The sequence below is a fragment of the Lethenteron reissneri genome, chromosome 17 (assembly GCF_015708825.2).
Source record: "Lethenteron reissneri isolate LAM-NWPU_2019-01 chromosome 17, ASM1570882v1, whole genome shotgun sequence".
Classification (NCBI taxonomy): domain Eukaryota; kingdom Metazoa; phylum Chordata; class Hyperoartia; order Petromyzontiformes; family Petromyzontidae; genus Lethenteron; species Lethenteron reissneri.
In genome coordinates, this window is record NC_083795.1 from 13303079 (window position 1) to 13330043 (window position 26965).

Here is a 26965-nt window from a genome sequence, read left to right on the forward strand (position 1 = left end):
AGGAGTCTTCATGGCCTCCTTTGCCCATCTGCGCTGTAGCCTCCCACCCACCCACCCACTCCCTTTCTGCCCTCCCCTCCCAAAATAAACCTATAACAAAAATCTCCTCCATTCAAATGTCTATGTACTCCTACAAGTCTCTTGAGATGCGGTTTGCATTTACCATGTGGCCAGACAACCAAAGTGTCATCGACATAAAATACACTTAATGCATTTTTAAATAATCTAAATGTACAAAATTAGGCCATCCAGTTCACCATGGAAATGGAGGTGAACAACACACTCCCCTTCCTAGATATTTTGCTTGGACGCGGTCTAAATGGTAAAATAACAGACAGCATCTACTGAAAGGGAACGCACACTGACACCTATCTGAATGCAGATTCGCATCATCGCCCAGCACAGAAATCCTCTCTCATCAAGGCACTCATACATCGGGCAAAAATAGTGTCAGATGGTGAAAGTCTAAGGAGAGAGATTAAACATGTTAAAGAACCACTACGACTGAATGGCTACAATAATTCTCAAATTAACAGAGCATTGAATGCCAAACCAAGACCGAACAACAATACTGCTGAAAGTGATCAGATTATCAAAACAATTAAAATACCATATATCTCAGGAGTAACTGACAAATTAGCCCGTGTTTTGCAAAAGCAAAACATTAAAGTAAGATTTGACACGGTACACAAAATTCTAAAACTAGTGTCTTGTACTAAAGATGAATTACCGAAGTAATCAACGGAAGGTGTATATCGGATCAATTGCTTATGCGGTAAATGCTTTATTGGACAGACGGGACGTAACATCAGCGTAAGACTAAAAGAACACCAAAAGAATATTAAATTATCTCAAACAGCTGTCAGCTTTCCAACAAGGACACTCAATTGATTTGATACCGTTGAAGTGTTATGCAAAACTAATTATTACTGGCCAAGAATAATTAGAGAATCCATCGAAATTGAGAAAAATACAAATAATTTAACTGCTCTCTAGCGCAGCCTGGAAGCGTATTATTACATGCTAATTGGCTGATTACTGATTTTTTACATAATTGCAACATAATTGCAATAACCCCCCTACGTCTGCCTCTGATCTCGAAACCTTTTGGGGTTCAACAATGATGACGTCATCCTGCACTGTTTTAGACCGTAAGCAGATGGATGGCTTCACTATTCTGGCAAATCGCCCGAAGATGCTGGATGTAATTACCAGCGAAACGTCGTCGTACTCAAATTCTAAATGTTGTGGATTCACTCTTCAAACACACGCAATCTAAACCCAAAAACCTTTATTATGAATAAAAGGTACTGCTATTTTATTGCACGCAAACGACAAGAAGTACTAGAACAATGTCCATGCATAATGTACGTTGATTACCATATGAATAACCCAACCAGCAATGGATACCCATTGTAATTTATATGCGTTTTCATTAATCCCCACCCCCTTCGCACAAGAAGGGCTCACGTCATCACATCTATCCCTCTATTAAGGAACAAAACAGGAGGATTTCTCCGCAAATCTGGCTGTTGTCTGATGAAGCTAGTTGTAATTACTGGCGAAACGTCGTACACAGAATGAAAATGTCGTGGCTTTGCTCTCCCAACACACCAGTGTGCTGTACTAGAAAGGAATTGGCACGTTCTGTTTCCGTGACAAACCTTGCTAATTGGTTGTGTCGGGTGGTGGCGGGTTTAACGACACATGCATATTTACGTGATCTAACCCAAAAAAAACCTATATTATGAATATAATACATCATCTTCATCATCGGCCATGATCAGTCGACTCATTGCTGGGTGAAGGCCTCCCCAAGCTGCTGCCAGCCCCCACGATCCCATGATGCAACAATCTGCCCAGCGCCTGCGCACGAGTGAACCCCCATCACTGGCCAGTCCACCTGGTACCTGCACACGCTCCATTTATATATGTCTAGGAAAGTTTCTCTACGTCTCAGTGCTCTTTGCTCAAGAGTGTCCCAGAGAAGAATGTTTGGCCGTTTTTCCATTACGAAGGGATTTTCATGTGGGAGGAAACCAGTGTAACCCGAGAACACGCACCACACATTTGACAGATAATATCTAATATATTTCGGGTGACCGATTACCCGCAGTATTGTTAATATCATAATAAGTTGATATTTATTAGCGCGTGCATGAAAAACGTTGTCGACTGCTCCGTGCGACTTTCTCTACCCCCCCCCACCCCCAGCACAATTGCGGCCTCAGCGTTTCGAGACCTTGCACGCAGCTTTTGCAAACAAGTGTGCGATCGTGCGTTTTGACCATGAGGCTTTGCTTTTTCTGCGTGCGTTGTGTGTGATCGCAGATGGCGGGGGCAGTCAACCGGGTCCTCTGAATAAAGACTCTCCTGTTAATACACCTGAAACAGGTGCGTGCGTGTGTGCTCGTGGGGGTGTGCGCATGTGGAGCCGGTCGTGGAGTGGTTAGCGCAGTGTTTTGAATCTGCCGACCCGAGTTCAATTCCAGTTCATGGCCAACATCGGGGGCGAATATCTGAAATGATCCTGATCCTCCCCTGGGTCGACTCAGCCATAAATGAGTACTTGGTGTGGTGGCCAGATGTGGTTCTGGCCACACCACCCTCTTGTGCACTGTGCAGACCTTCATAGGTGCTTGATAAAAGCACTTCCCCTAACAGCTTGTGTAGGCCACACAGGTGGTCTTTGTCTTTATATGTACGTGTTTGTGTGTGGAAACTGGGGACCGGAAGCAGTAGTAGTTTGTCCACTGCACCACGATCCCAGAGACATTGAGTTCAATACTCGTCCCTGGAAAGCTTCAATGGCACGTATAATCTTAATCTGTCCTGGTCCTCCTTTAGTTCCAACTCATTCTAGCATGAGTACCTGGCTATGGCTTGTAAACATCAATACTGGCGAGACAAATGGGGTTTGGCAATAAAGTTGACCACACCCTCGCGTATCGTGTCAACCTTAACAGGTGCTCGCTAACGTCGCTTGCCTCAACGGCCGAACGCGGGGCTCGTCGTCCACGCCCGTGTGTGCGCACGCAACACGGCTGCGCACCTCGCCTCCTCGCCTCCGTGCCTCCCGTCACATCGGCGTTGTTTGCACGGCTTAACATTCGGCTTAATTTCCGCAACCGTAACGGCTCACTTGGCTAAACCCTCCGCTGCTGCCGACAACCATTGTAACAACAACAACGACAACAACAACATCACCGTCGACAGCGGCAGTATCACCCGATCGCTTTGTTTGCTCGGCGCCTTTTGGCGGCGGTACGCCGTCGCAAAGCGTGACCGTAATAACACGGCGACCTCCGTGTCTGTCGACGCGGCGCACCGCACCTGACCTTGGAGGTTCTCGACCTCTTGTCAGCGGTCGGCCTCGCTCACGTCTCCACGTCACCCTGACAATTTCGCTTGTGGTTTTCAGACCCAATGTTCGACCCGTAACGATTCAACTCCCGCTCCGTCCCCCCGTCCAGCCCCCAGCTCCTACCTCCCCCCCACCATGGTGATGTAGAGTAATACATGGGCCCTGGTGCACGGAATCAATTGGTGGGTGGGGGGGCAACCTTCTCCAATTTCCGCATTGTTCTTTGTAGCTCGACGCTTGTGCAATTGCACCGCCAGCAAACTCGATAGCTTTGAACGCTTCTTCCCCCTACAGCTATTCTATAAGTTGCTACGATTTCACTCAGGGGTCTGCTACTTTCTCTTATTTTTACTGTCTCATTAGTATTTTTTCCCATGTTTTTTTTTATTTTGAAGTGCGAAAATTTTTTTCCCCGATTTTTCTTTTGGGGTCGACCCAAAAAGCCCATTGAATGCCAGACACGGTACATCCAACACGGTAGAACCGACACGGTACATACGACACGGTACATACGACACGGTACATACGACACAGTACATCTGACATGGTACATTTGCCACGGTACATCCGCCCACGTAATTTCGGGGAGGGGAGGGGCATCATTTTCCTGCTTGGCTCTGGTGACAAAAGGGAAAGTAATGAGAGGCGGCCCCACTTTTTGTATCAATTTATTTTGTATCTTAGCTCAGCCCACCCAAAACAGCGGCCGGTGCAGACACGCCGCACGGCAATACTTGGCCTCCGCAGCGTTTGTTAACTTCTTGGTGCAACCGACATTTCAATGAGCTGAGCTCTTAATCTGTTTGATTTTTTAAAAATGCTCGTTGCTCTCAGCAGACATCGTGAAGGGGTACGCGAGTGATGGAAAAATGCCGTGGTCTGTGGTGGCGTGTTGCGGCGCATGTGGCATGCCGCCTTGCGACTGTGATAAGCGGCAGTTGTGGGGTGGGGGGGCAGTGTTTGCACGGTGCGTGGGCAGCACTGGGTTGGGTAATTCTCGCGGTTTGTTGTTTGTTAAGTAAATCCTCTCCTCCTCCTCCCCTCTCCTCCTCCTCCCTTCTTCTCTTCCTCCCTTCTTCTCCTGTCTCCCCCCCTCTCCTCCTCCTCTCCGGCTCCTCCACCACCCCCCCTGTCCCCCTCGCTTCCCGCAAGGCTCCCCACGTCACAGCACCTTCATTCTTGGGCACAATTTTAATTTCACAGGAATGTAACGCGCAGCTGTTTCATCTTCACCCTCCTCCTCTCTGTTTTTCTCCCCTCCTCTTGCGCAACGTGTACAGTCCTGGTGCGTGTAATTGTCTCTGTCCTTGTTTCGTCAAAACAAAAACATAAATTTATTTGGGCAAGTGTTTACATGCAGCGGTGGAGTCGCGTTACTGCTGGGGGGCGGGTTAAGGACACGTGGAGCCACACCCAGCCTGTGTTGTAGCCTATCTATACTCTGGCTGCACAGTTCAGATCACCAGGTTGGATTCCAAGCAAAGTTTGTTGATACTGTTTAAAAAAAAATGGAGCATTTCTCCCTGATCAGTTTGTTTTAGTTATTGTGTCAGGACATTTGTAATTTAGAACTTATTTTTGTGTTTAGTTTGTTGTCCTTTCCTCGCATCTCTGATTAGCACGGTTGACTACGTACGGTGCGAAAGAAGTTCAACACACATACATGACTAAAGAAATGTTTATTTAGCAGTGCATCACTGTGTCAGAGAATTACCCCTGAAGAAGATACGATAATTACTTCTGAAATCCTTGCCAATGTAAAAAGTGGCAATCATAAAACATTGTAAAATTAATAACTATTTTTAGGAGGGTCCTGCATTGGATTTTGATATTTTAAGATGTTTTCAGACAATTAATGATGAGTGTTTATTTCTTACACAAGTGGGAGGAAAACGGAGCACCCGGCGAAAACCCACGCTCGAGAGGGGGCAACGCTTGATCCCCGTACAGATGGAAACATATGGCATTTAGCCCACTTTACTGTGCTCATCGGATTCCTCCAGTATAAGGAAATATTCTGAAATATGATTCCCTCAGGCCCCTCTGTGTGCTATGAGGGGGAGGGGAATTGCCTAGAACATGACCCATTGTACATTGTACCTGTTCACGGCCACAGTGTGGAGTGTGTTTTCTTTTATCCACACACTGGGGGCCACACCTTTGTCAGCTGCTGACATACATACGTGTTTGTGTGTATTAATGCACCATACATAGCCAACTGCGCTAATCAGATGGGGGGGGGGGGGGGCAAGAAAACTATCTAAACTCAAAAAGCAGTTAATAAAGAAATGCGTTTTCAATCTAGATGATTTAAAAGTGCATAGCTCCAGTGGCTTCCTAATAACGGAAGGAAGAGCGTTCCAGACGGCCGCAACAGCGGATCTGAAAGCGTGCGATGCGGTGACCGTCTTTGTTCGATGGTTAGCCAAAAGCCGCTGCTGCGAGGATGACCAGAGCTCGCGTGATGGTTTATACTACTTGACGAGATCAGCGAGGTGCTGTGGTTCATTTGTGGCAAGCACTTGGTGTGTAATGAGCGCGACCTTAGAATGTATTTGTTCGGTAAGCGGAAGCCAACGCCGCTGAAGATGGCGTCTCTCTTTATCGGGACAGGCAAGCAGAAGATGAAGGTGTTTGACGGCGACGAGGCGGCTCGTGCCGGGCGCTACCACACGGTCTCCGTGCCACGCATCAGCCGAACGGACGACGTCGTGGTAACGCACGCACGTCCGCATCAGCAACACCGTGCCCCCCAAATCGCCCCCAATCCAATCCTGCACCAAGTTCAAGAACGCACCACTCACAACCTTCAAGATCCTCTGGGGACTGTCCCTGTCTAGCTCAGTCCTCTCAACTCACTCTACTCCCCTCCACACACCCTCCTGTATCTCCCCTCTCATCTCACTCTACTCCCCCTCCACACACTCTCCTATATCTCCCCTCTCATCTCACTCCACTCCCCCTCCACACACTCTCCTGCATCTCCCCTCTCATCTCACTCTACTCCCCTCCACACACTCTCCTGTATCTCCCCTCTCAACTCACTCTACCCCCCTCCACACACTCTCCTGTATCTCCCCTCTCAACTCACTCTACCCCCCTCCACACACTCTCCTGCCTCTCCCCTCTCAACTCACTCTACCCCCCTCCACACACTCTCCTGCCTCTCCCCTCTCAACTCACTCTACTCCCCTCCACACACTCTCCTGCCTCTCCCCTCTCATCTCACTCTACTCCCCCTCCACACACTCTCCTGCCTCTCCCCTCTCATCTCACTCTACTCCCACTCCACACACTCTCCTGCCTCTCCCCTCTCAACTCACTCTACTCCCCTCCACACACTCTCCTGTATCTCCCCTCTCATCTCACTCTACTCCCACTCCACACACTCTCCTGTATCTCCCCTCTCATCTCACTCCACTCCCCCTCCACACACTCTCCTGTATCTCCCCTCTCAACTCACTCTACTCCCCTCCACACACTCTCCTGTATCTCCCCTCTCAACTCACTCTACTCCCCTCCACACACTCTCCTGTATCTCCCCTCTCATCTCACTCCACTCCCCCTCCACACACTCTCCTGTATCTCCCCTCTCAACTCACTCTACTCCCCTCCACACACTCTCCTGTATCTCCCCTCTCAACTCACTCTACTCCCCTCCACACACTCTCCTGTATCTCCCCTCTCAACTCACTCTACTCCCCTCCACACACTCTCCTGTATCTCCCCTCTCAACTCACTCCACTCCCCCTCCACACACTCTCCTGTATCTCCCCTCTCAACTCACTCCACTCCCCCTCCACACACTCTCCTGTATCTCCCCTCTCATCTCACTCTACTCCCCTCCACACACTCTCCTGTATCTCCCCTCTCAACTCACTCTACTCCCCTCCACACACTCTCCTGTATCTCCCCTCTCATCTCACTCCACTCCCCCTCCACACACTCTCCTGTATCTCCCCTCTCATCTCACTCTACTCCCCTCCACACACTCTCCTGTATCTCCCCTCTCATCTCACTCTACTCCCCTCCACACACTCTCCTGTATCTCCCCTCTCATCTCACTCCACTCCCCCTCCACACACTCTCCTGTATCTCCCCTCTCATCTCACTCTACTCCCCTCCACACACTCTCCTGTGTCTCCCCTCTCATCTCACTCTACTCCCCTCCACACACTCTCCTGTATCTCCCCTCTCATCTCACTCCACTCCCCCTCCACACACTCTCCTGTATCTCCCCTCTCATCTCACTCCACTCCCCCTCCACACACTCTCCTGCATCTCCCCTCTCAACTCACTCCACTCCCACTCCACACACTCTCCTGTATCTCCCCTCTCATCTCACTCTACTCCCCTCCACACACTCTCCTGTATCTCCCCTCTCAACTCACTCCACTCCCCCTCCACACACTCTCCTGTATCTCCCCTCTCATCTCACTCTACTCCCCTCCACACACTCTCCTGTATCTCCCCTCTCAACTCACTCCACTCCCCCTCCACACACTCTCCTGTATCTCCCCTCTCATCTCACTCTTCTCCCCTCCACACACTCTCCTGTATCTCCCCTCTCAACTCACTCCACTCCCCCTCCACACACTCTCCTGCATCTCCCCTCTCATCTCACTCTACTCCCACTCCACACACTCTCCTGTATCTCCCCTCTCAACTCACTCTACTCCCCCCCCACACACTCTCCTACCTCTCCCCTCTCAACTCACTCTACTCCCCCTCCACACACTCTCCTGCATCTCCCCTCTCATCTCACTCTACTCCCCTCCACACACTCTCCTGTATCTCCCCTCTCAACTCACTCTACTCCCCTCCACACACTCTCCTGTATCTCCCCTCTCATCTCACTCTACTCCCCCTCCACACACTCTCCTGCCTCTCCCCTCTCAACTCACTCTACTCCCCTCCACACACTCTCCTGCATCTCCCCTCTCAACTCACTCCCCTCCACACACACTCCTGTATCTCCCCTCTCATCTCACTCTACTCCCCTCCACACACTCTCCTGCATCTCTCCTCTCATCTCACTCTACTCCCCTCCACACACTCTCCTGTATCTCCCCTCTCAACTCACTCTACCCCCCCTCCACACACTCCTGTATCTCCCCTCTCAACTCACTCTACCCCCCTCCACACACTCTCCTGCCTCTCCCCTCTCAACTCACTCTACTCCCCTCCACACACTCTCCTGCCTCTCCCCTCTCATCTCACTCTACTCCCCTCCACACACTCTCCTGCCTCTCCCCTCTCAACTCACTCTACTCCCCTCCACACACTCTCCTGTATCTCCCCTCTCATCTCACTCTACTCCCCCTCCACACACTCTCCTGCCTCTCCCCTCTCATCTCACTCTACTCCCACTCCACACACTCCCCTGCCTCTCCCCTCTCAACTCACTCTACTCCCCTCCACACACTCTCCTGTATCTCCCCTCTCATCTCACTCTACTCCCCTCCACACACTCTCCTGTATCTCCCCTCTCAACTCACTCCACTCCCCCTCCACACACTCTCCTGTATCTCCCCTCTCAACTCACTCCACTCCCCCTCCACACACTCTCCTGTATCTCCCCTCTCAACTCACTCCACTCCCCCTCCACACACTCTCCTGCCTCTCCCCTCTCAACTCACTCTACTCCCACTCCACACACTCTCCTGCCTCTCCCCTCTCAACTCACTCTACTCCCCCTCCACACACTCTCCTGCATCTCCCCTCTCAACTCACTCTACTCCCCTCCACACACTCTCCTGCCTCTCCCCTCTCAACTCACTCTACTCCCCCTCCACACACTCTCCTGCATCTCCCCTCTCATCTCACTCTACTCCCACTCCACACACTCTCCTGCCTCTCCCCTCTCAACTCACTCTACTCCCCCTCCACACACTCTCCTGCATCTCCCCTCTCAACTCACTCTACTCCCCTCCACACACTCTCCTGCATCTCCCCTCTCATCTCACTCTACTCCCCTCCACACACTCTCCTGTATCTCCCCTCTCAACTCACTCTACTCCCCTCCACACACTCTCCTGCATCTCCCCTCTCATCTCACTTTACTCCCCTCCACACACTCTCCTGTATCTCCCCTCTCAACTCACTCTACTCCCCTCCACACACTCTCCTGCATCTCCCCTCTCATATCACTCTACTCCCCTCCACACACTCTCCTGTATCTCCCCTCTCAACTCACTCTACCCCCCTCCACACACTCTCCTGCCTCTCCCCTCTCAACTCACTCTACTCCCCCTCCACACACTCTCCTGCATCTCCCCTCTCAACTCACTCTATTCACCCTCCACACACACTCCTGTATCTCCCCTCTCATCTCACTCTACTCCCACTCCACACACTCTCCTGCCTCTCCCCTCTCAACTCACTCTACTCCCCCTCCACACACTCTCCTGCCTCTCCCCTCTCAACTCACTCTACCCCCCTCCACGCACTCTCCTGTATCTCCCCTCTCATCTCACTCTACCCCCCTCCACACACTCTCCTGTATCTCCCCTCTCAACTCACTCTACTCCCCCTCCACACACTTTCCTGTATCTCCCCTCTCAACTCACTCTACTCCCCTCCACACACTCTCCTGTATCTCCCCTCTCAACTCACTCTACTCCCCTCCACACACTCTCCTGCATCTCCCCTCTCATCTCACTCTATTCACCCTCCACACACTCTCCTGCATCTCCCCTCTCATCTCACTCTATTCACCCTCCACACACTCTCCTGTATCTCCCCTCTCATCTCGCTCTATTCACCCTCCACACACTCTCCTGTATCTCCCCTCTCAACTCGCTCTACTCCCCCTCCACACACTCTCCTGCCTCTCCCCTCTCAACTCACTCTACTTCCCCTCCACACACTCTCCTGTATCTCCCCTCTCAACTCGCTCTACTCCCCCTCCACACACTCTCCTGCCTCTCCCCTCTCATCTCACTCTACTTCCCCTCTACACACTCTCCTGCCTCTCCCCTCTCAACTCACTCTACTTCCCCTCCACACACTCTCCTGTATCTCCCCTCTCAACTCGCTCTACTCCCCCTCCACACACTCTCCTGCCTCTCCCCTCTCAACTCACTCTACTCCCCCTCCACACACTCTCCTGCCTCTCCCCTCTCAACTCACTCTACTCCCCCTCCACACACTCTCCTGTATCTCTCCTCTCAACTCACTCTACTCCCTGACTTGCCCTGTCAGTCCTTCTGTCGTAAGTCTCAATGAGGGGGAGTTGCTGACCATCCTTTCTGTGCTGGTCAGGAGGCAGCCCTGCGAGAGTACTTCCTCCCGGGAAACCCCACGGACTACGAGCTGCGGAGTCTCAGCCTTGGGATGCTTTTCAGCCCCGAAGACAGCTTTCTCCACGGCAACGGTCACCTGGGCGACGACCCGGGCACAGAGGGCGACCCCGGAAACCAGCAGTTTGTCCAGGTAAGAGCATGGCGACCGCTGTCAACCTGCCGGGGTATCTTGAAATGATCACGTCACGGTGGCCGGGCCGGTTCTGCCTCTTGTAGACAACGGCTTTACATTTGGACGTATTGAAAATACAGACGCTGTAGCCATTACTGACGCTCCACCAGAAGAAAATTCCCCAGCCGTTGCTATTTTCCGCTGACTGAGCTGCTGCTGTAGACCTACCAGGTAAAGATGAGGCCCGAACTGACGATGTCGCTGTTGCCGTTGAATGAGCTGTGCACTCTCTCCATCAGAAGTTACCTTAGATTCAGAGGCTGCTTTCCTATTTGCAATATGTGAGACGAGTCGTAATCTTTTGATGCCACTGTCCGCCAAGAAATTATTCCCGAAATTAATCGAGGAACCGTCCGACCAAGTCTTGGGCACGAGTCAAATCTGCCTTGGGAACTCGGAGCCAATCGTCATCAGGCTGGGTGCTTTTCGGCAACAGACTGTGAAGCTTCGTGTTCAGCCACTCATTAAATTTGTCTTCCGACTGCTTCGACATCACGACGACTGATTTTGACGCACCCCGTAAGATTTTCTGACCGGGGTTGCGAATTTCGGGGAAATAAATCATTATTGCGAACATTTTTTTTTAAATCCTGCGCACCGGTGTACCGCCAATACGTTCATTTGTAAAGCGCCTATTGTGGAACACGCTTCTCCAGAGTGCAATAACGTTAATTCGTAGCGCGCACCCACCGGATGTAACGAGCTGCAGTGTAACAATTGCCCCCCCCCGCCACCTCGCGACTCTGTGAATTGTGACGGTTCGGGGGGGGGGGTCAGAATTCGATGAAAAGAATCGATTCTCTTTTTCAGTGTTTCAGCGAACGGTCGCGCCGCTATCAGCTGACGTGAACCCGTTACCCACAGCGTACGCTGATCAGATTGACGGCCGAGGAATGTAACGCATCTGAAAGGATGTCGGCAGTTGAAATCATCCCGTGTGCTAGGTCAGGGGTGGCCAACCTGTAACAGACCGAGAGCCAATTAGTGCCCGTGAGTTTTGCAACGAGCCAATTGTGTTTATATATTGACAGTTTTGGCACAGCACAGGAGACATACTGTAATAGTAGCGCGTTCTACGTTATGCCCCTTCGATAGAGCCGCATGTGGTGGATTAAAGAGCCGCATGCGGCTCTGGAGACACCAGTTGGCCACATTGCAGGATAGCGACGACGAAAAGGTAAAGACATGGGCAACGGGCCTTTATCTGACGGTGGATTGATCATGGCTGATCATAATGATGATGTTAGTGATGAGAATGGAGGAACGTAAATCGTGCAATTCGATGCGTGCATGTTTCCATAGTATTGAGTATTGACATTGGGTTCGTTGACCTCTGTGATTGTAAGCGACGCCTGAAAGCACGGAACATGGCTCGAGAAGCGCGTGCGTGTGCGTTGAGCAGCTGATTGCCGTACCTGGATAAAATGACACAGCCTGACATTGGCTGAGTTGTGAAACACTTAGGAAGGATGTGCGTGTTGCAAGCATTATTGGTGGAGTGTTAGGATGAAGAGCATGGCGTTATCATTAAAAAATACTTATTTTACCAAGGTAAGGCCCACTTAACTTTATAGCTCTTTTTCAGAAGTGACCTGGCCACAATTGATCGCCAACTAAGTGGCTGATCATGTGGGAATTTATAACGCGTGTTTCTAAACGGGGAGGGAAAAAACCGGAGGACTCGGAGAAAAATCAACGCGACCACGGGGAGAACATGCAAACTCCAAATATACATGCGTCAGGGTTGCGATTGAACCCACGACTCTCTGCATACCAGGCGAGGTAGTTAACATCTCGCCACCATGGCACCGCTGATTTGCTGTATTCCAGCATTTTAACCGGGAATTACAGAGGGGAACCTGTCTTAAACGTATGACTGTACTCCAGCCTCAGTAACTGATTCACAGATATATTTAAATGTGGTATTATTGACAACAAACAGCCAATTAACGGCTTCATGTGGTCGGGCCAGGAGGGGAATGGATGTCTCCTGTGGGTTTGGCAGCATGAAAGGACAGAGATTTGCGTGAATATGGCACCCGTTCAATGAGTCCTGGAATTTAAAAAGCACAGTACATTATCATGTCATCTCAACCGATCAAATCCCCGCTGTGGCACGCTCGCCAACGGGACCCCCGCTCCCCACCAGTGGAAACTTTCCCGAAACGGTATTTTCAAATTTTGTGAATTTGAACCGTGACGCTGGAACACACGGCCTCCTCTTGTGTGCAGGTGTTCCGCGACACTCTCCCGGAGGCGTACGTGATCCGGGCCAAGCGCTCCTCCTCCGAGGTTGTGAAGATCTACGCTGACTGGCTATGGTGAGCCCTGCTCCCCGCGCTGCTCCCCGTTCTGCTTTCTGCCCTACTCCCTGCGCTACTTTCCATGCTGCTCCCTGTGCTACCCCCCACGTTGCTACCGTCGCTACTCTCCATGCTGCTACCCTCGCGAGCTCTCCATGATGCTCTCCCCCACATTGCTGCCCGTGCTGCTCCCCACGCTACTCTCCGCTGCGTTTGCTTGAGCAAGCAATTGTAGCGGCCATGATGATGATGTGACCCTTGCCTGTACATTCAGAGCTTACGACCCCGGCTACCTCAAGTTACTCTCTACTTAGAACACCTCGTTAAGTGGAGGGGAGGCCTAGACCTCAGCCACAGACTTCATGGTGCCTGTTCGTTCCTGCTGAAATGATCAGACCTCTCCACGGCCCGGCTCACAACCCCCTCTCCTCACCAAACACCGACATCGTCACTGCCAGGCGCGGTTTAACCGTGGCAGCCCCCGCCATCTGGAATGCGGCCATCTTCGTCCCGCTGCACATTCTCAGCAGCGACGTTCATTCTGCACCGACTTGAATAGACACTTAAAGGCTCCACCCTCTCTCTTAAAGGCCCCACCTCTCTCACCTGGCTTTTGAGCGACACTCAGATTGGCTCCACGCCTCATAGCCATGGTCATTTATGTCCTTGAATCATTGCGTGCATTACTTATTGCATTATTATCATTATAATTTCCGATTTATATTTTTTTCACGTTCTTCTTTTGTATGCATGGCTTTTCTCCGGGCACTCTATTTCCTCCCACGTGTAAAACGCTTGATACGATGTTGGTCAAGCTTTCCACGCCGGATGATCTTGAAAACACATTTCTCAAAGCCTCAGTGAGGCTTTCCTGGGTACAATTAAGCGCCGTTATTATTTTGCATTGATCATCTTTGTTCCGCAGAGTGTGCATGCATGCCGTGGAGGTCTCGCCTCCTCCCACAGCTCATTAATTTGCGGCCACGCGCGATCAAACCTCAATGCACGTGCCGCCAGGCTGCACCGCGCGCGATTCATCGCTGTGGTTGTGCAGCAGCTCGCTTTAATTGTGACACGAATGTTCTTTGAAGGCGCCGTTGTATTTTTATATTTTAATTACGCGCTCTTATGCAATCGCTCGCCGTGCGCTTATTAATTATTTCGTGTGTACCATAATTAAAAGTTAAGATTAGTATCAATTAACTGTAGCTGCTGTCAGTGCAAGAGAAGTTACTTTGTACTGCTGCAGTTCGGCAGAGGGAATTGATTGTTAGGCAAATATCGGTGCATCCGAGTTGTTAATGTTGTGCCACAGGAACTGTCAGCGTCTTCTGACTGGAATCGTTTTTCAAAGTAATTTTGTCCTTTTACCACTTTTGTTGGAATTTGTGTGGTCGGTGTAATGACACGAAACGTCCATTGGGACCTCCCGTAGAGCAGTGCAAACCCCCCGGGTGTTTTGAGAATAGCCTGCCTGCGGAAAGCGATGGCACAAAACTAGAGCTAGATCTCCCTATAGGTGACTTTTTTTAATACAATCATTTAAGGGCGTACAATCCCACATGCCCTGCTGTGGAGAAATGTTCGTCACATGGCAGTCTTAACCAACAGAATTCTCAAGAGCTAGAATTTTGGCAAATTCAGTGGCGAACCAAATTTAATTTAGATGCTTATGCAGTCGGCGTTTCCTATGCCTTGGTCCCTCGGCGTCGTCGTCATCATCAGCCACAATCTATCCACTGCTGGATGAAGGTCATGAATATCTCCTGAATTCATTGCCATGCCTCATGATTACACGACGAACAATCCACCCGGCTTGCGCACACAAGCCAATCTTACCGCGCCGTCTCCCTAACGGTCGCCCTCTCCGTCGTGCTCCATTTATTGGTGAGCAACATTTGTGACGCACGCAAATTCAACTGGCAAAGGACGTTCCGAAGGCATGGGAGAATAAATGAAAGAGAAACAAGAGGCTTGACATTCTGACGGAAGTGAGGACACCAGCGCCGATGTGTGGCTTTGTGAGCTAGACGGAGGAGGAGGCAGTAACTTCCAGACAATTGAAGCCGTGGACGGAGAAGCAACTTTCGTCTTGTCTGGGAGTTCCAGAGACGACGGGCTTGACAAGGAGGTCATTTGAGGCCGACCGGAGGTTGCGGGACAGGACGAACGATGTTAGTCTCCAGCACCGGCCGCGGTCCCTCTCGTGCGGAATTAGACACGAATGGCTTGAAGCGGCCGCCGCAGGGTCGCTGGCGATGGATGCAGCGCGTAACGCGTGTTGTATCGCTGTCTGTGCCGCGGTTGTGTGTGGGGGATATGCAGCAAAGGTGTGGCGTATGTGTCGTTCCGCATCGACGAGAGCCACACGGTGCGATCCGTCATCACGGAGGTCCTGCTGCTGCTCGGACGCAAGGTCAGTGCTTGACACCCGAGCACTTGACACTCGATACGATTACAGTCGATACGATTATAGTCGCTACGATTACAATCAGGTTTGTAGCGTCTCTCGTACGGCATTTGAAAAGCCACGGCCGGGTTTTGGTGGCCCTGTATTGATTTTGGAGAAGCCGTTCGATGGCTGCTGGGGCCCCCAGATGGATTCCGTTTGTATCGCCTGCAAAAGCGGTTTGGCGATGAGAGTGGTGGGCAATGCTGTACACCGCACTCACAATTGAGCTTCATCTCCTTAATTCCCCACTTGTGGGTGAGACTCGCATAGACTCGCGTAGAGACCCATAGACTCTCATGGAGACTTGTATGGAGACCCACATAGAGACCCATACTACGCAACACAATGTGATGCGAGCTATGGATTGCACTTCACCACAAACACAATTAGGCTTCATTTCATTAATTCACTACCATCACAATTGTCATCATCATCATCGTCAGCCATGATCAATTCACTTGCTGGATAAAGACAGTAAACAAGTGATATACCTATAGAACTTGCACACGAGCTACAGTTTTTCATCGCTTCGTTTCGCTGGTGGATGCTTCTTGGACGCGATCGCTGCTTTGGCTGTCACTCTGTCGTTGGTCTTGACCACCGGCCATCATCCCTCCGAGCGGCGCCGTGTCCTGCCCGAGAGGCCCCTTGCGTTCCGTAATATCACGATCGAGTATTTCATAGCACCCTAAGTAATTACCGTAACACTTGTTGTGCACCTGTTCAGCAAGGTAAAAGACGGTGCTGCACACCATCACATGCAACCTTGGCTCATACAGGCGCTGTGCTGTACCGTACATAGGCAACCATGCTAATCCGAGGTGCTGTACTTTTATGACACCCCGAGCTCTCGAATATTTCAATCTGAACTGTGCCCTTTTCGGGCAATCGTCGGGCTTGTGTTTGATTTTGTGTTTATTCACCAAGATGTTACCGACGTAGAAACAAGAGTGCGGATGCTGTATTAACATGCGAGCCGTGTCCGTGCTTCCGCAGAACGAAAGCCCGGATGACTACAGGCTGACGGAGGTGATGATGCACTGCAAGGAAGGTGAGTGACGTGGGCATCCCATCCAATCGGTCACCGTAACTCTCAGCTCGGCGGGCGTGTTGGCACACACCGTTAATAACCCAGAGAGCAAGCGGTTGGCAGATCTCTTAGATTTTGGAGAAATCCTAAAACCCTCGCTGTTTTGCAAGGTGGGCAAAAAACGGCAGCGAGCAGCAAGTGAATGATTCAATGATCCAGTCCGTGCGGCGCTTTCCTAGTTTGGCCCTCGTACGCGCGGTGGGTTTTCCTGTGGCTGCCTCGTTTTCCTCCCGCGTACCAGAGCACTCATTCGTGGAACTGGCCGAGCTGCGCCAGCGGGCCTTGCAAGCTCTCGCGTGGTTACTCCAAGTAAATGCTATGGGTTTGCCCTGCAACACACCGGTGTGCTGAAGTACTAACTAATTTGTACGTTTTGTTTACGTGACAAACCTTACTAATTGGCTGTGTCGGGTGGTGGTGGTGGTGGGTTAACGACACATTTATATTTCCGCATTCTAACAGAACGTGCCAATTCATAACTAGTACAGCACACTGGTGTGTTGGAGAGAAAATCCACAACACTTACAATCTGAGTACGACGTTTCACCAGTAATTACTAGCATCTTCAGGCGACAGCCAGATTCGTGGAAAAATACTCTTGTTTCGTTCCTTAAATAGACATTTTTACGAAAAAAATGCTTATATTACATCGCCATTTGAGAGCCCAAACAGACAGAGATTATCTTCCCAGCGAGATCTGGCATTACGAGCACAAGAACCAGGCATGACTGGTAACACAACCTAGGTGAAGAAACAGCCACATACATTAGAAGTTAACTCTCAACGAGGTTCTGCCACGTAGGTTGTTGTGGTTGTGCTTCGTGGCTCCACCGGTGCTTTGACGTTTCGTACCTCGTGACGTCCGACGTTCCGCACCACGTGCCGGGAGCATATTGTATCGACTGATTTTTTACTTGAAAAATAACATTAATTAAGTCGGACTTGTGTAGTGAATTATGGTCAAGCATCGCCAATGGAAAGCCTCGCAGCATCTCTCAAAGCTCACCTTCAGGAGGATGTTTGGCCAATTCCATTCCTGGCATTTTGACCTCGTGGTAAGAAACCATAGCACCCGGAGAAGAACCGCCACACATGTGAGGGGACAACACTCAGGGAGAGAGGGCCCCCCCTTCTCTCCCTGTAGAGCCCCCCCCCCCTCTCTCTCTCATTCCTCTCTCATCCTCTCTACACACGGGTCACCGCAGCCTGCCGTGCGCTGCCTTGCGAGGACACGGCAGTAAAGCCGCCACGTCAAGCGAGAACTTACATCTCCACGCCCGACCGGTTCTGCCGCATTCCTTGCTGCGGAGGCAGTGAGGGCATTGGCGGGCGAGCAGGTTAAGGGTCACGCCCCTCCGCTGTTATTTACTCCGTTCCCCCCACCGATTGTTCTCGGTGACAAATGCGCGTGGCGAGGGTGGCGCCTCGGTGCCTGCCCGAAGCCGCTGCCGCCGGATGGCGCTAGCGGCACGCGCGTTCTTTAAACCCTCGTCGCGTCACCTGCAGAGTCTCTGACGGACGGTTATCGGCTGCAGGGAGGGAGGGAGGACAGGGGGTGGGGGAGGGGGGGAGGTTACAGCCCTCTCAGTGTGCCCCTGACATGTTTCCCAATTGGTTGTGGAACAATTAATTCCAAAATACAGGTTTCCCACCCTCTACACCGGTTTGGTTTGTGTAATTTTGAGCTGTATATGCGGCTAGCCTATTTCTACCCAAGATTTGCGATATCGTGCGGTTTGAATTCACTCATGTGCGTGTGCTACGCAGTTGGACGTGGGACAACATTGTGTATGTACATTGTACTGTGTGTGTGCTCTATGTGCTGCTACTCGGCAGGCAGCTGTCTCCTCGTGCTGTTTCGCTTTCTGCGCCTTTCTATTTTGAAACACATCGACTCCTACCATCGCAAAAGACTTGGAAAACTTGTAGATTGTGGTGAATGAATAATTATGCTCAGGTTTTTTCGGTAAAGTCACGTAGGTAAAATAAATAAAATAAATAATAAACATAAATAAAAAATATATATAAATAATAGAAACAAAATTATAAATCACGACGTTTCGGAGGCAACACAAGTCTCCGTCATCAGGTGGGACCGTCACAGCTAGATTTGCTGTATCAAGTGAAGCAAAGATTCCAAGATACAAGTTCTTAAATACAAGTTAAGGGGGGAGGAGGGGGGAGGGGCTTATCTGAATGTGGTAGCCAATGAATGGAACGTGTTGGGGGGGTGGGCGGGGCTGAAAGAGAACAATAGGTGTACAAGTTGTCGTTCTTCCCCGTGTTGGTTGACAATCCAAATACAAAAAGGAGAGTACTAGAATGAATAATTTTTTATGCAATCTTCGTGTGAGAGAAGAGTCTGTGTGGAGTGATGCACCGCCCTTCCTCCAGTGTTTGATTACTTGTTGCGATTAATGATCAGGAATTTAATGATTTGATTCTTTTCTTGAGCATTCCGGTGAATGGTAGCTCCTCTTGTGGCTGCCGAGCGGCTGACGTGAACCATTTCCCATACAACGTTCACAAACCGAGCTAGGGTAAATATCTGCGGAGCGATTAATTTATTAACGCTAGGTTCCACCCCTAGAAGAAAACGCTTTACGTGACTTTAAAATAAAAGCAGCGGAATTAATTTGTGCCGTCTCCAACCGCCTTCATGTTGGTGATATTTCCGTGCAACTGCGCGCTGGCTTCAAAGCCAGAGACGCTCTTAAACAAAGTGAAACAGAACAGATTGTACAACATAAACACATCACAGCCATCATCATCAATAATGATTTATCATAAAAAGCACCTTGCAATTGGACAGAATGTTTTTTCTGGCGGCGCTTATGCAACTGCCGCTAATACGCAAGCATGATTATATATTCATATATATCTATATATTAATATTTTCTCCGGCAGCTGCTGCTGCTGATGTGCGTTAAATTCAGGCGCCTGCATCCCGAAAGGGGGGGGGGGGGGGGCGCATCTTTCCGTGACTGCCAGATGCGTGCGTGATGCATATTGCAGCATTTACATATGAATGGGCATCTGATTTATATGTAACTGGAGGAGGCTGGCTGCCACGGAAATCTGGACTGGACAATGGGACCCACGAAATTGGAGTCTGCGGGGCGGATTTGATTATTCTGCCTCCCGACTCGCGAGACTGCCGGTCGGAGCTGGGAATTTGGACTTGTCTAGTCAGGACGTGTGGCTCATTAGGAGCTCCCACGGTAGTTCCTGGGACCTTGAGGCCTCTTGGCGATGGAAATTTACTCCGCTACATGAGATATGGGGGTAACCGCGGCTTTTTTTCAGCCAGGTTTTGCCGGGTCGGTGACCGAGAAAATCTTTCCTCGCCGGCACACCAACCACATCCCTCTCTCTCTTTCTCTCTATGGGCTTTGGCCACTAGTCGTGTGCCTTCTCCAATCAGCAAGCGACCCAGGAAGTATTTCAGCGAGGAGTTAGACCCCGCCGCTAGGCCATGCTGGCTGGGGTTGTGGGTTTCTGCAATGTGCATGTTAACGGTACTCACAGTGTGCTGTTACTCACAAGGGCTCCCTGGTTCAGTGGCATCCCCATACAGTTTTAATTTGAATTAAGCAGTATTTACTTTCAAATGTAAATGTAATGATCGAAAAATAAAATAAGCCACCTTTGTGCATTATGAATGTTGATAATGATACAATCAAAGTTTAATAATGGATCAGGACTCCTTGTCCAGCAGAAGCACAGTTGAGAGTAGAATGGAATAAACTTACAAGTGGATTCATTTGTTTGGTAGACTCTATTTTCCATAATAATAACACCCCACACTGTGTCCGTCAGGGGGCACGTTTGACCATATTTCACCAAGATGGCCAGTGCAGGCTGGTGAGGGTGGTGTTTAGAATGTACCACTGGGGTTAACTTTGGTCGGCAGTCCAACTCGAGTTGCCATGTTTTGTCGCGCGTTGGGCGAATCTCTGTGCCACTTCTCCACCGCTCATTGTATTATTTTACTCCGTGACCGGAGTAAAATAATATAATGGGCACGAGTGGCAGGAGCAATGCTGTGTTGTGAACCCGGCGACCTGAGTTCAATTCCTGGTCACGGCTAGCATCGGCCAAAAAATAAAAACTGTCCTGTACCACCCCAGCTCGATTGGGCCTTAAATGAGTACTTGGCGCAGCATATGAGCATCTGTACTGGGGAGACAAAGGGGGCCGGGAGTGGGGTTGGCTATCCACCCCCTCGTGTGCCGTGCCGGCCTTCATAGGTGCTCGCTAATAGTTCTTGCCTCAGCAGCCTGTGAAAGGTTGCATGGGGGATTTTAGTTCTCCCGCTGCTGGTGCTGCTGTTGTTTTTGTATCTGTCTTCAATGTCAGTGTTTCCGTGTGAGTGACTGCTGCTTGTGGTGCCTTTGTATCTTCAGTGCAGAGGAGAGTGCTGGTCATGGAGCAGAGCATGCTGGATCACCTGCACGAGATCCGAAAGGTAGGCAGCAGCAGCAAATGTAGGCGCAAGCTGCCAAGTCTCTCCCGTAAGGGAGCCCCTCCCTATTTTGTCAACGGCATCAACCGTGTAAACAAAGTGTGGACTGAAGCCACGCAAACGCAAACACAAACGGACCCGCGCATTAGGCGCGTGCGAGCGGACTCTCGCGCCAATGCCCTCATTCTCACGTCCGCGCGCGTTAATTGTGCTAGTCAGTGTGACGTTATTTTTTAAAATTAAAATGCCTTTTTTTAAAGGATGTACTCTCCCATGATAATATACACGTTTGGGTGTTGGGGTTGGTGAGCAGCATGGTGAGTTTAGTATTGGTGAGCTGTGTGGTGAGCTCCATAGTGGATAGTTTAGGAATCTTGGAGTTTTTGTGAAAACATGAGCAGTGCTTTTGGACGGACGTACACAGACAAACTATTCCCCGGGCAAAGGAAGAAAAGAAAAGAGAATCCAGTTCATGAATCTCGGCACCCACTTCAAGTTACCATCTCCCATCAGAGGGCCCTCGTGTGCGCATGCCGTTTCGTTTGGTGTGGATTTGTGAACCGGCCTCAAGTGCCGATTGGAAAATAATACATCGACGGAACGCGTGACCAACCCGAGACTATCAATACGCACCTTTCTCACATCGTGCGCCGAACGTATCCCGATGAATCGTTCCAGCAGCACCTGACGCGGTTGAGACCCGGGTGCGGGCGGCACCGCCCTGTAAATAACCCGAGGCACTTTGGAGCCCAAGGGTTTTGGTGGCTCGCTCGGATGTTCGTGAAACTAACTCGCAAACTCGCCGGGCTGCGTGGTGTCCGAGAGGTGGCAGCACAGCAAGTGGGTTCGTCGTCAAACCGCCTGCGCGTGTGAGGGTTTTTCTCCGGGTTGCCACGCTTTCCTCCCACGTGCAAAACATTATCTCTTTGGAATTGGCCAAACGTCCCAATGCAAGAGACCCCCGTAAAAAAATAGTCGTGAGATTTCGCAAGGCTATCATCAAATTAAGTCATAAAATATTACTACATATTTGTTGTATGCTCAATACTCTTAGGCTTTTTCGTAAAGTTACGTAGGTGAAAAATAAAAATAAAATTAATAGAAGTAATAATACCTACGTAACTTTACCGAAAAAGCCTAAGAGTATGAATCCTTGCAGTCACGAAAGCTTCAAATCTAGAATGTATGCTCATTCTCTGTTTTGTGAGATTATCATGCGTTACGCGTGTAAATAATAATTGTAACTCGCAGCAGTGTTGCATCCACATTATTTGATGATAATCGCCATTAAAGACAGGTTTTTCACTGCTTTAAACCTGCTCAGAGAAAGGAAAGCATGGGACAGAAGTGGCCGGGTGACCTGGGTGCGGTGAGGAGGAGGGGTTGGGGGTCATAGCAGTGAGACCGCACCACTGAGAAACCTGGGCTCCAATCCAGAATGGAACTGCTATGAATGAGACTTTGATCTCCAGTGTATTGAGAGGAACATCTCAACCTACTTAGCGATGGCTGCACACGCAAAAATAAACCTTGTTAGGATTGGCTTTTTTTCACTTAACTCGGCAAAACTCTGGATTGAGAATTACAAATTTTTAGCTTCGATTTCCAGGCGGCAAATCCTTTTGGTTGGGCATATTAAATGTTTGCCAGTGATTTGTATATATACAAAAAAAATAATTATTTCTAAGAGGCTTCGGAAGTAGTTCTGCGAGGTCATCTTCCGGCGCCGATCCCTGGAGCAATGCGATGGCACCACCACAGCTGTCTTCATCGTAGCGACATGGCTGGGGCAGCGGGGGGGGGGGGGGGGTGCCCGCGGTTCGCGCACCGTGCCACAAACCCGCGCGACCCAAGCACAATTTCCCGTTCATGGCGAGTGATACACTGGACATCTGTGAAAAAGAGCTTCATAGCTCATCGGATCATCCGGTATAAATAAATATCCAGATTCTGATATCCAAACCGGTGTTGGTCCCGTCCTCTTCACCATCCCGCACTGAGCAAGTGTGGTGAAGTATGGGCAAACAATCCCCAATGACCCCCACGGCGTGGGCAGGCCTTCATCCAGCAGTGGATTAACAAAAGGGCCATAAATGAAACGATGTGACGCCAGACAACAGCACAATGGGAATATAATTGAAATGAAATAAATGAATCGGAAAACACGATTTATTCTTAAACACTTAATAATCCTCGACATTTAAAGCCCTTTCCTTGGATGAGAGGGTGCGGCGCTACTTGTGCAACCGTGCGAGTAACGAGCGTGCGTTTACGCATACGGAGAGCGGTGGCACTGCAGTTCACACGCTGCGCTGCAATCCCAGCGGCAGCCTGGGTTCAACTCCCAGCCGTGCTCAACTTCAGTGACGGCGTGGTATCCGAACTGTGTCTTGAGACTTCCCATGGTCAGCTCATTCTTAAATGAGCACCTGGTGCAGTGTGTTAACATCAGACATCTGTGGCGCTGGCTACACCACCCTCTCGTGTACCAAGCCAATCTAAATAGGTGCTCGCTATAACGGCATTTCCCCTTGAAGTTTTTAAGGCTAAGCAGAGGATCTTTGTGCGTGTGTGCGTGTATGTATGTGCCGGTGGGTGTATGTGCTTGTATGTGTGCGCGTGTGTGTTTGTGCGCGTGTGTGTATGTGTGTGTACGTGCCTGTGTTTGTGCGGGTATCAATGTGTGTGCGTGCGTGCAGCTTTCAGTGCAGCGGATAAACCTGACGCGCTTCTACATCACGGCAAAACTGGATGGGGACGGCAACACCCAGCTGCTGGTGGGGGGGCTTCCCCCCGGCCTCGCTGCCCCCGACTACCTCTCCCTGCTGCGCACGCACGTAAAACTCAATGGTGAGTGCGTGCGATTTTTTAATGTGTGTATACGCATTGGGGAGTCGTGGAGTAGTGATTAGTGCACTCCGCTACGATCCCGAGTTTGTTTCCTCGCCAATGTCTGAACCCAATCGTGGACCCTCCCCTTGGTCGACTCGGCATTAAATGAGTACCTGGTTCAGTGTGTAATCCTTAGCCCCGGGGAGACACGGGCAACCAGAATCCGAATATGTATTTATACTGGAGGAATACAATAAGCTATAAACCTACTTTTCATAAATGTCCAGTAGGGGCACGGGGTAAGAACGTTTCTACAACAAATAGTACAAAAACATGATAGTGCAAAGTACAAGAAAGGTAAACAAATCACCCAAACACATACAAATAAAACCAGGCATGGTGCTGGCCACACCACCCCCATAAGTACTGTTGCTGGTCTTCATCGGCGTTCGCTAACAGTGCTTGCCTCAGCAGCCTGAGAATTAAAAGGCTATTGGGGGATCTTTGTATGCAGTAGGGAGCACAGGTGGTTCATGCGCCAGTCTCCCCCAGTCTATAACACCAACACCAGGGTCTGTCCTCTGACTTCCTGCACACGTGCATTCGAAGCTTTCTCACGGCTTCAAAATGCACCTAACCTGGCACTTGTGCCATGGTGACATCGTAGCGAATGGCAGCGTCCGTTGTTCTGCGTGTGTGCGTGCCGAGCGTGTGCGCGCTCACGCGAGTGTGCGCCTGCACGCAGTCGCGGGCGGTGATAGGCGCTGCCTTATCTGTACCGCGAGATTGAGTACGAGTTACCCTGAGCTGCGATAGCCACCCATCTTGTGCACCGGGGCGCGTGCGTACGTCACGCTCACCAGAAGGCACCGTGCGTATGCGACCTTGGCTCCCGTGCACCGCTCTGCCGCGTGGCTTGTCCATGCCGCTGCCATGGCCTCGAGATGAAGATCTGCACGCGTGCCTGCTTGTGTGCCTGTATGTGTGGCCTGGGGAGCGGTGGTGTCGTGTTAGTGCGCTGCGCTACAAACCTGGCGAATCGAGGTTTGATTCCCACTTATGGCCAATACCAGTGTCAATTATTTGAAGGTCATGGGCATCCCCTAGGTCGACTCAGCCTCAAATGACCTGGTGTGGTGTGTAAACATCGCCACTATTATAGGTGCTCACAAATAGCACTTGCTCAACAGTCTGTTAAGGCTATGCGGGGGATCTTTGTGGCCTGGCACGAGCGCCGTGGTGACGTCACTGCCACTTATTGGCGAATGGCGGCTGTTGTTGTTGTTGTATAAGACCCGTATCTAACAGGTCTCGGATAGCTCGCATAACTAGCCTAGAGAGTGTCCTTGCTGATATACATCTGGCAGTTCACCAGCCTGGTTCAAGTAAGCTCCGCTGCTGGTGAGACACTGAAAATCCAAACCGGTCAACAATTTTGCTTGTGTTGAACCAATACTGCTGAAATGATGCGCTCCCAGAAGGCCGTGTGGCTAATGGGCTGTGCTAAACATACTATTACTCGTATTGTTTATGCGAGAGGATAGACATGTGAAGGAGGCGTATTGTGTGCTTATTTATTTCGTGTGTATTTGTGCTGGTGTATGCATACATGTCTGTGTGTCTGTGTGTGTGGGTGTATTAAATAATGTGTGCATCGGTGCGTAATTGCGCATGCTGGTGTGTAAGCATTATTGTGTGCGTTAGTACATTTATATAGTGTGGGATTGTGTTCGTGTGTGTGGGCCTGCGCCAGGCTTGGTAATGAAACGCATTTCACACTTCAGAGACAATGTGGTTATTTTCCTTTTAACCTCACATCTTTTTATAAAAATTATAATTGCGCATGAACCAATTGAAGGTTTTTTAAAAATCTTAAAGCGAAATATTTTAATTGGTAATATAAAGTGGAAATGCGTCATTGTGTTTATTTTTTTATTTTTATGTACTGGCTGGGTAATTTCGGGTTAACCTTGTGATGTGAACTAACTTGCGTTAATGCTCTCCTTGTAATGCCCACGTGATAAACTATGTTTACGCTTCTCTTTTTTTAGAAAACACGGCAACTATAACGCAAATCTACTCCAAACAAGGTACTTGCCCTTGCAGGGTTTCTTCATATATAAAAACAAGCCCGTGAGCCAGGAAATCGACCGTGCAGAGAAACGTGTGCGCATATAAAACGCGTTCACGTGGACGCAAAAGGACGCACGTCCGGCGCATGCGCTCCTAATCATTGGCGCACGCGCGCTAATTGCACCTGCACACGGCATGACATTGATTTCTGCTTAATTAAATTGCATGAAGGTATTTAATAGCCAATCTGCCCCAAAATTGATAAAGGTCTGAGCATTGGTGCAGGGTGAGATGTGGTGAAAATTTCGTCGTGATTGGATCCAGAGTTTTACAGTTTGTTGTGAAAATGTGAGCCGTGTCCTTGGGTGGCCGGACACCTCGGCGGATGTAATGTTTCCTGGCCACAACAACAAGAGGCCTTAACAAGCAGTTCTGCTCACACTGAGATCCACTCACTGTGAAACGTTGAGATCCACCTGCTGTGAAACATGAGGCCCACTCGGCTGTGAAACATTGCCAGGTGGCCTGGCGGCTCAGCCGGCGTATGTTTGAGTCAGGAGACCCTTGGATGGCACCGCCGAGAGGCTGATTTAAACCAGGTCTGCGAGTGCAGTGAGTTGCCGGTCATGGTGTGGTCAGCAGTGATCGCGCAGGAAACCGGCATTTTGATGATGATCACTTTTCTCAAACGGTATGAATGTAACTTCTGTGATAACAAACTCGATTCTAAGCTTTTGTGACTGCAAGAATTACTCTTTGGTTCTTTCGGTTAAGTCACGTAGAAAGAAAGTAAATTAAATAATATAATACGACGTTTCGATTGCAACACAAGCAACCATCATCAGGTACGAATGAATGATAAAACAAACATAGCAAACTTAGAAATATAATGCAATACAACCCAGAGAGT

At 50.0% G+C, this 26965-nt stretch overlaps 1 protein-coding gene across 1 annotated transcript in view; it reads left to right on the forward strand.

Annotated features, from left to right (window-relative positions):
- The window catches only part of DGKQ (diacylglycerol kinase theta), a 74690-nt gene that overhangs the window by 23511 nt on the left and 24214 nt on the right, over nt 1-26965 (forward strand). The window contains exons 7-15 of the mRNA XM_061553190.1: nt 2332-2394; nt 5978-6078; nt 10628-10798; nt 13073-13161; nt 15469-15559; nt 16592-16646; nt 21092-21153; nt 23850-24000; nt 26034-26072. Coding sequence (XP_061409174.1) covers nt 2332-2394; nt 5978-6078; nt 10628-10798; nt 13073-13161; nt 15469-15559; nt 16592-16646; nt 21092-21153; nt 23850-24000; nt 26034-26072 — 822 coding nt within the window. The remainder of the gene's footprint in view (nt 1-2331; nt 2395-5977; nt 6079-10627; nt 10799-13072; nt 13162-15468; nt 15560-16591; nt 16647-21091; nt 21154-23849; nt 24001-26033; nt 26073-26965) is intronic.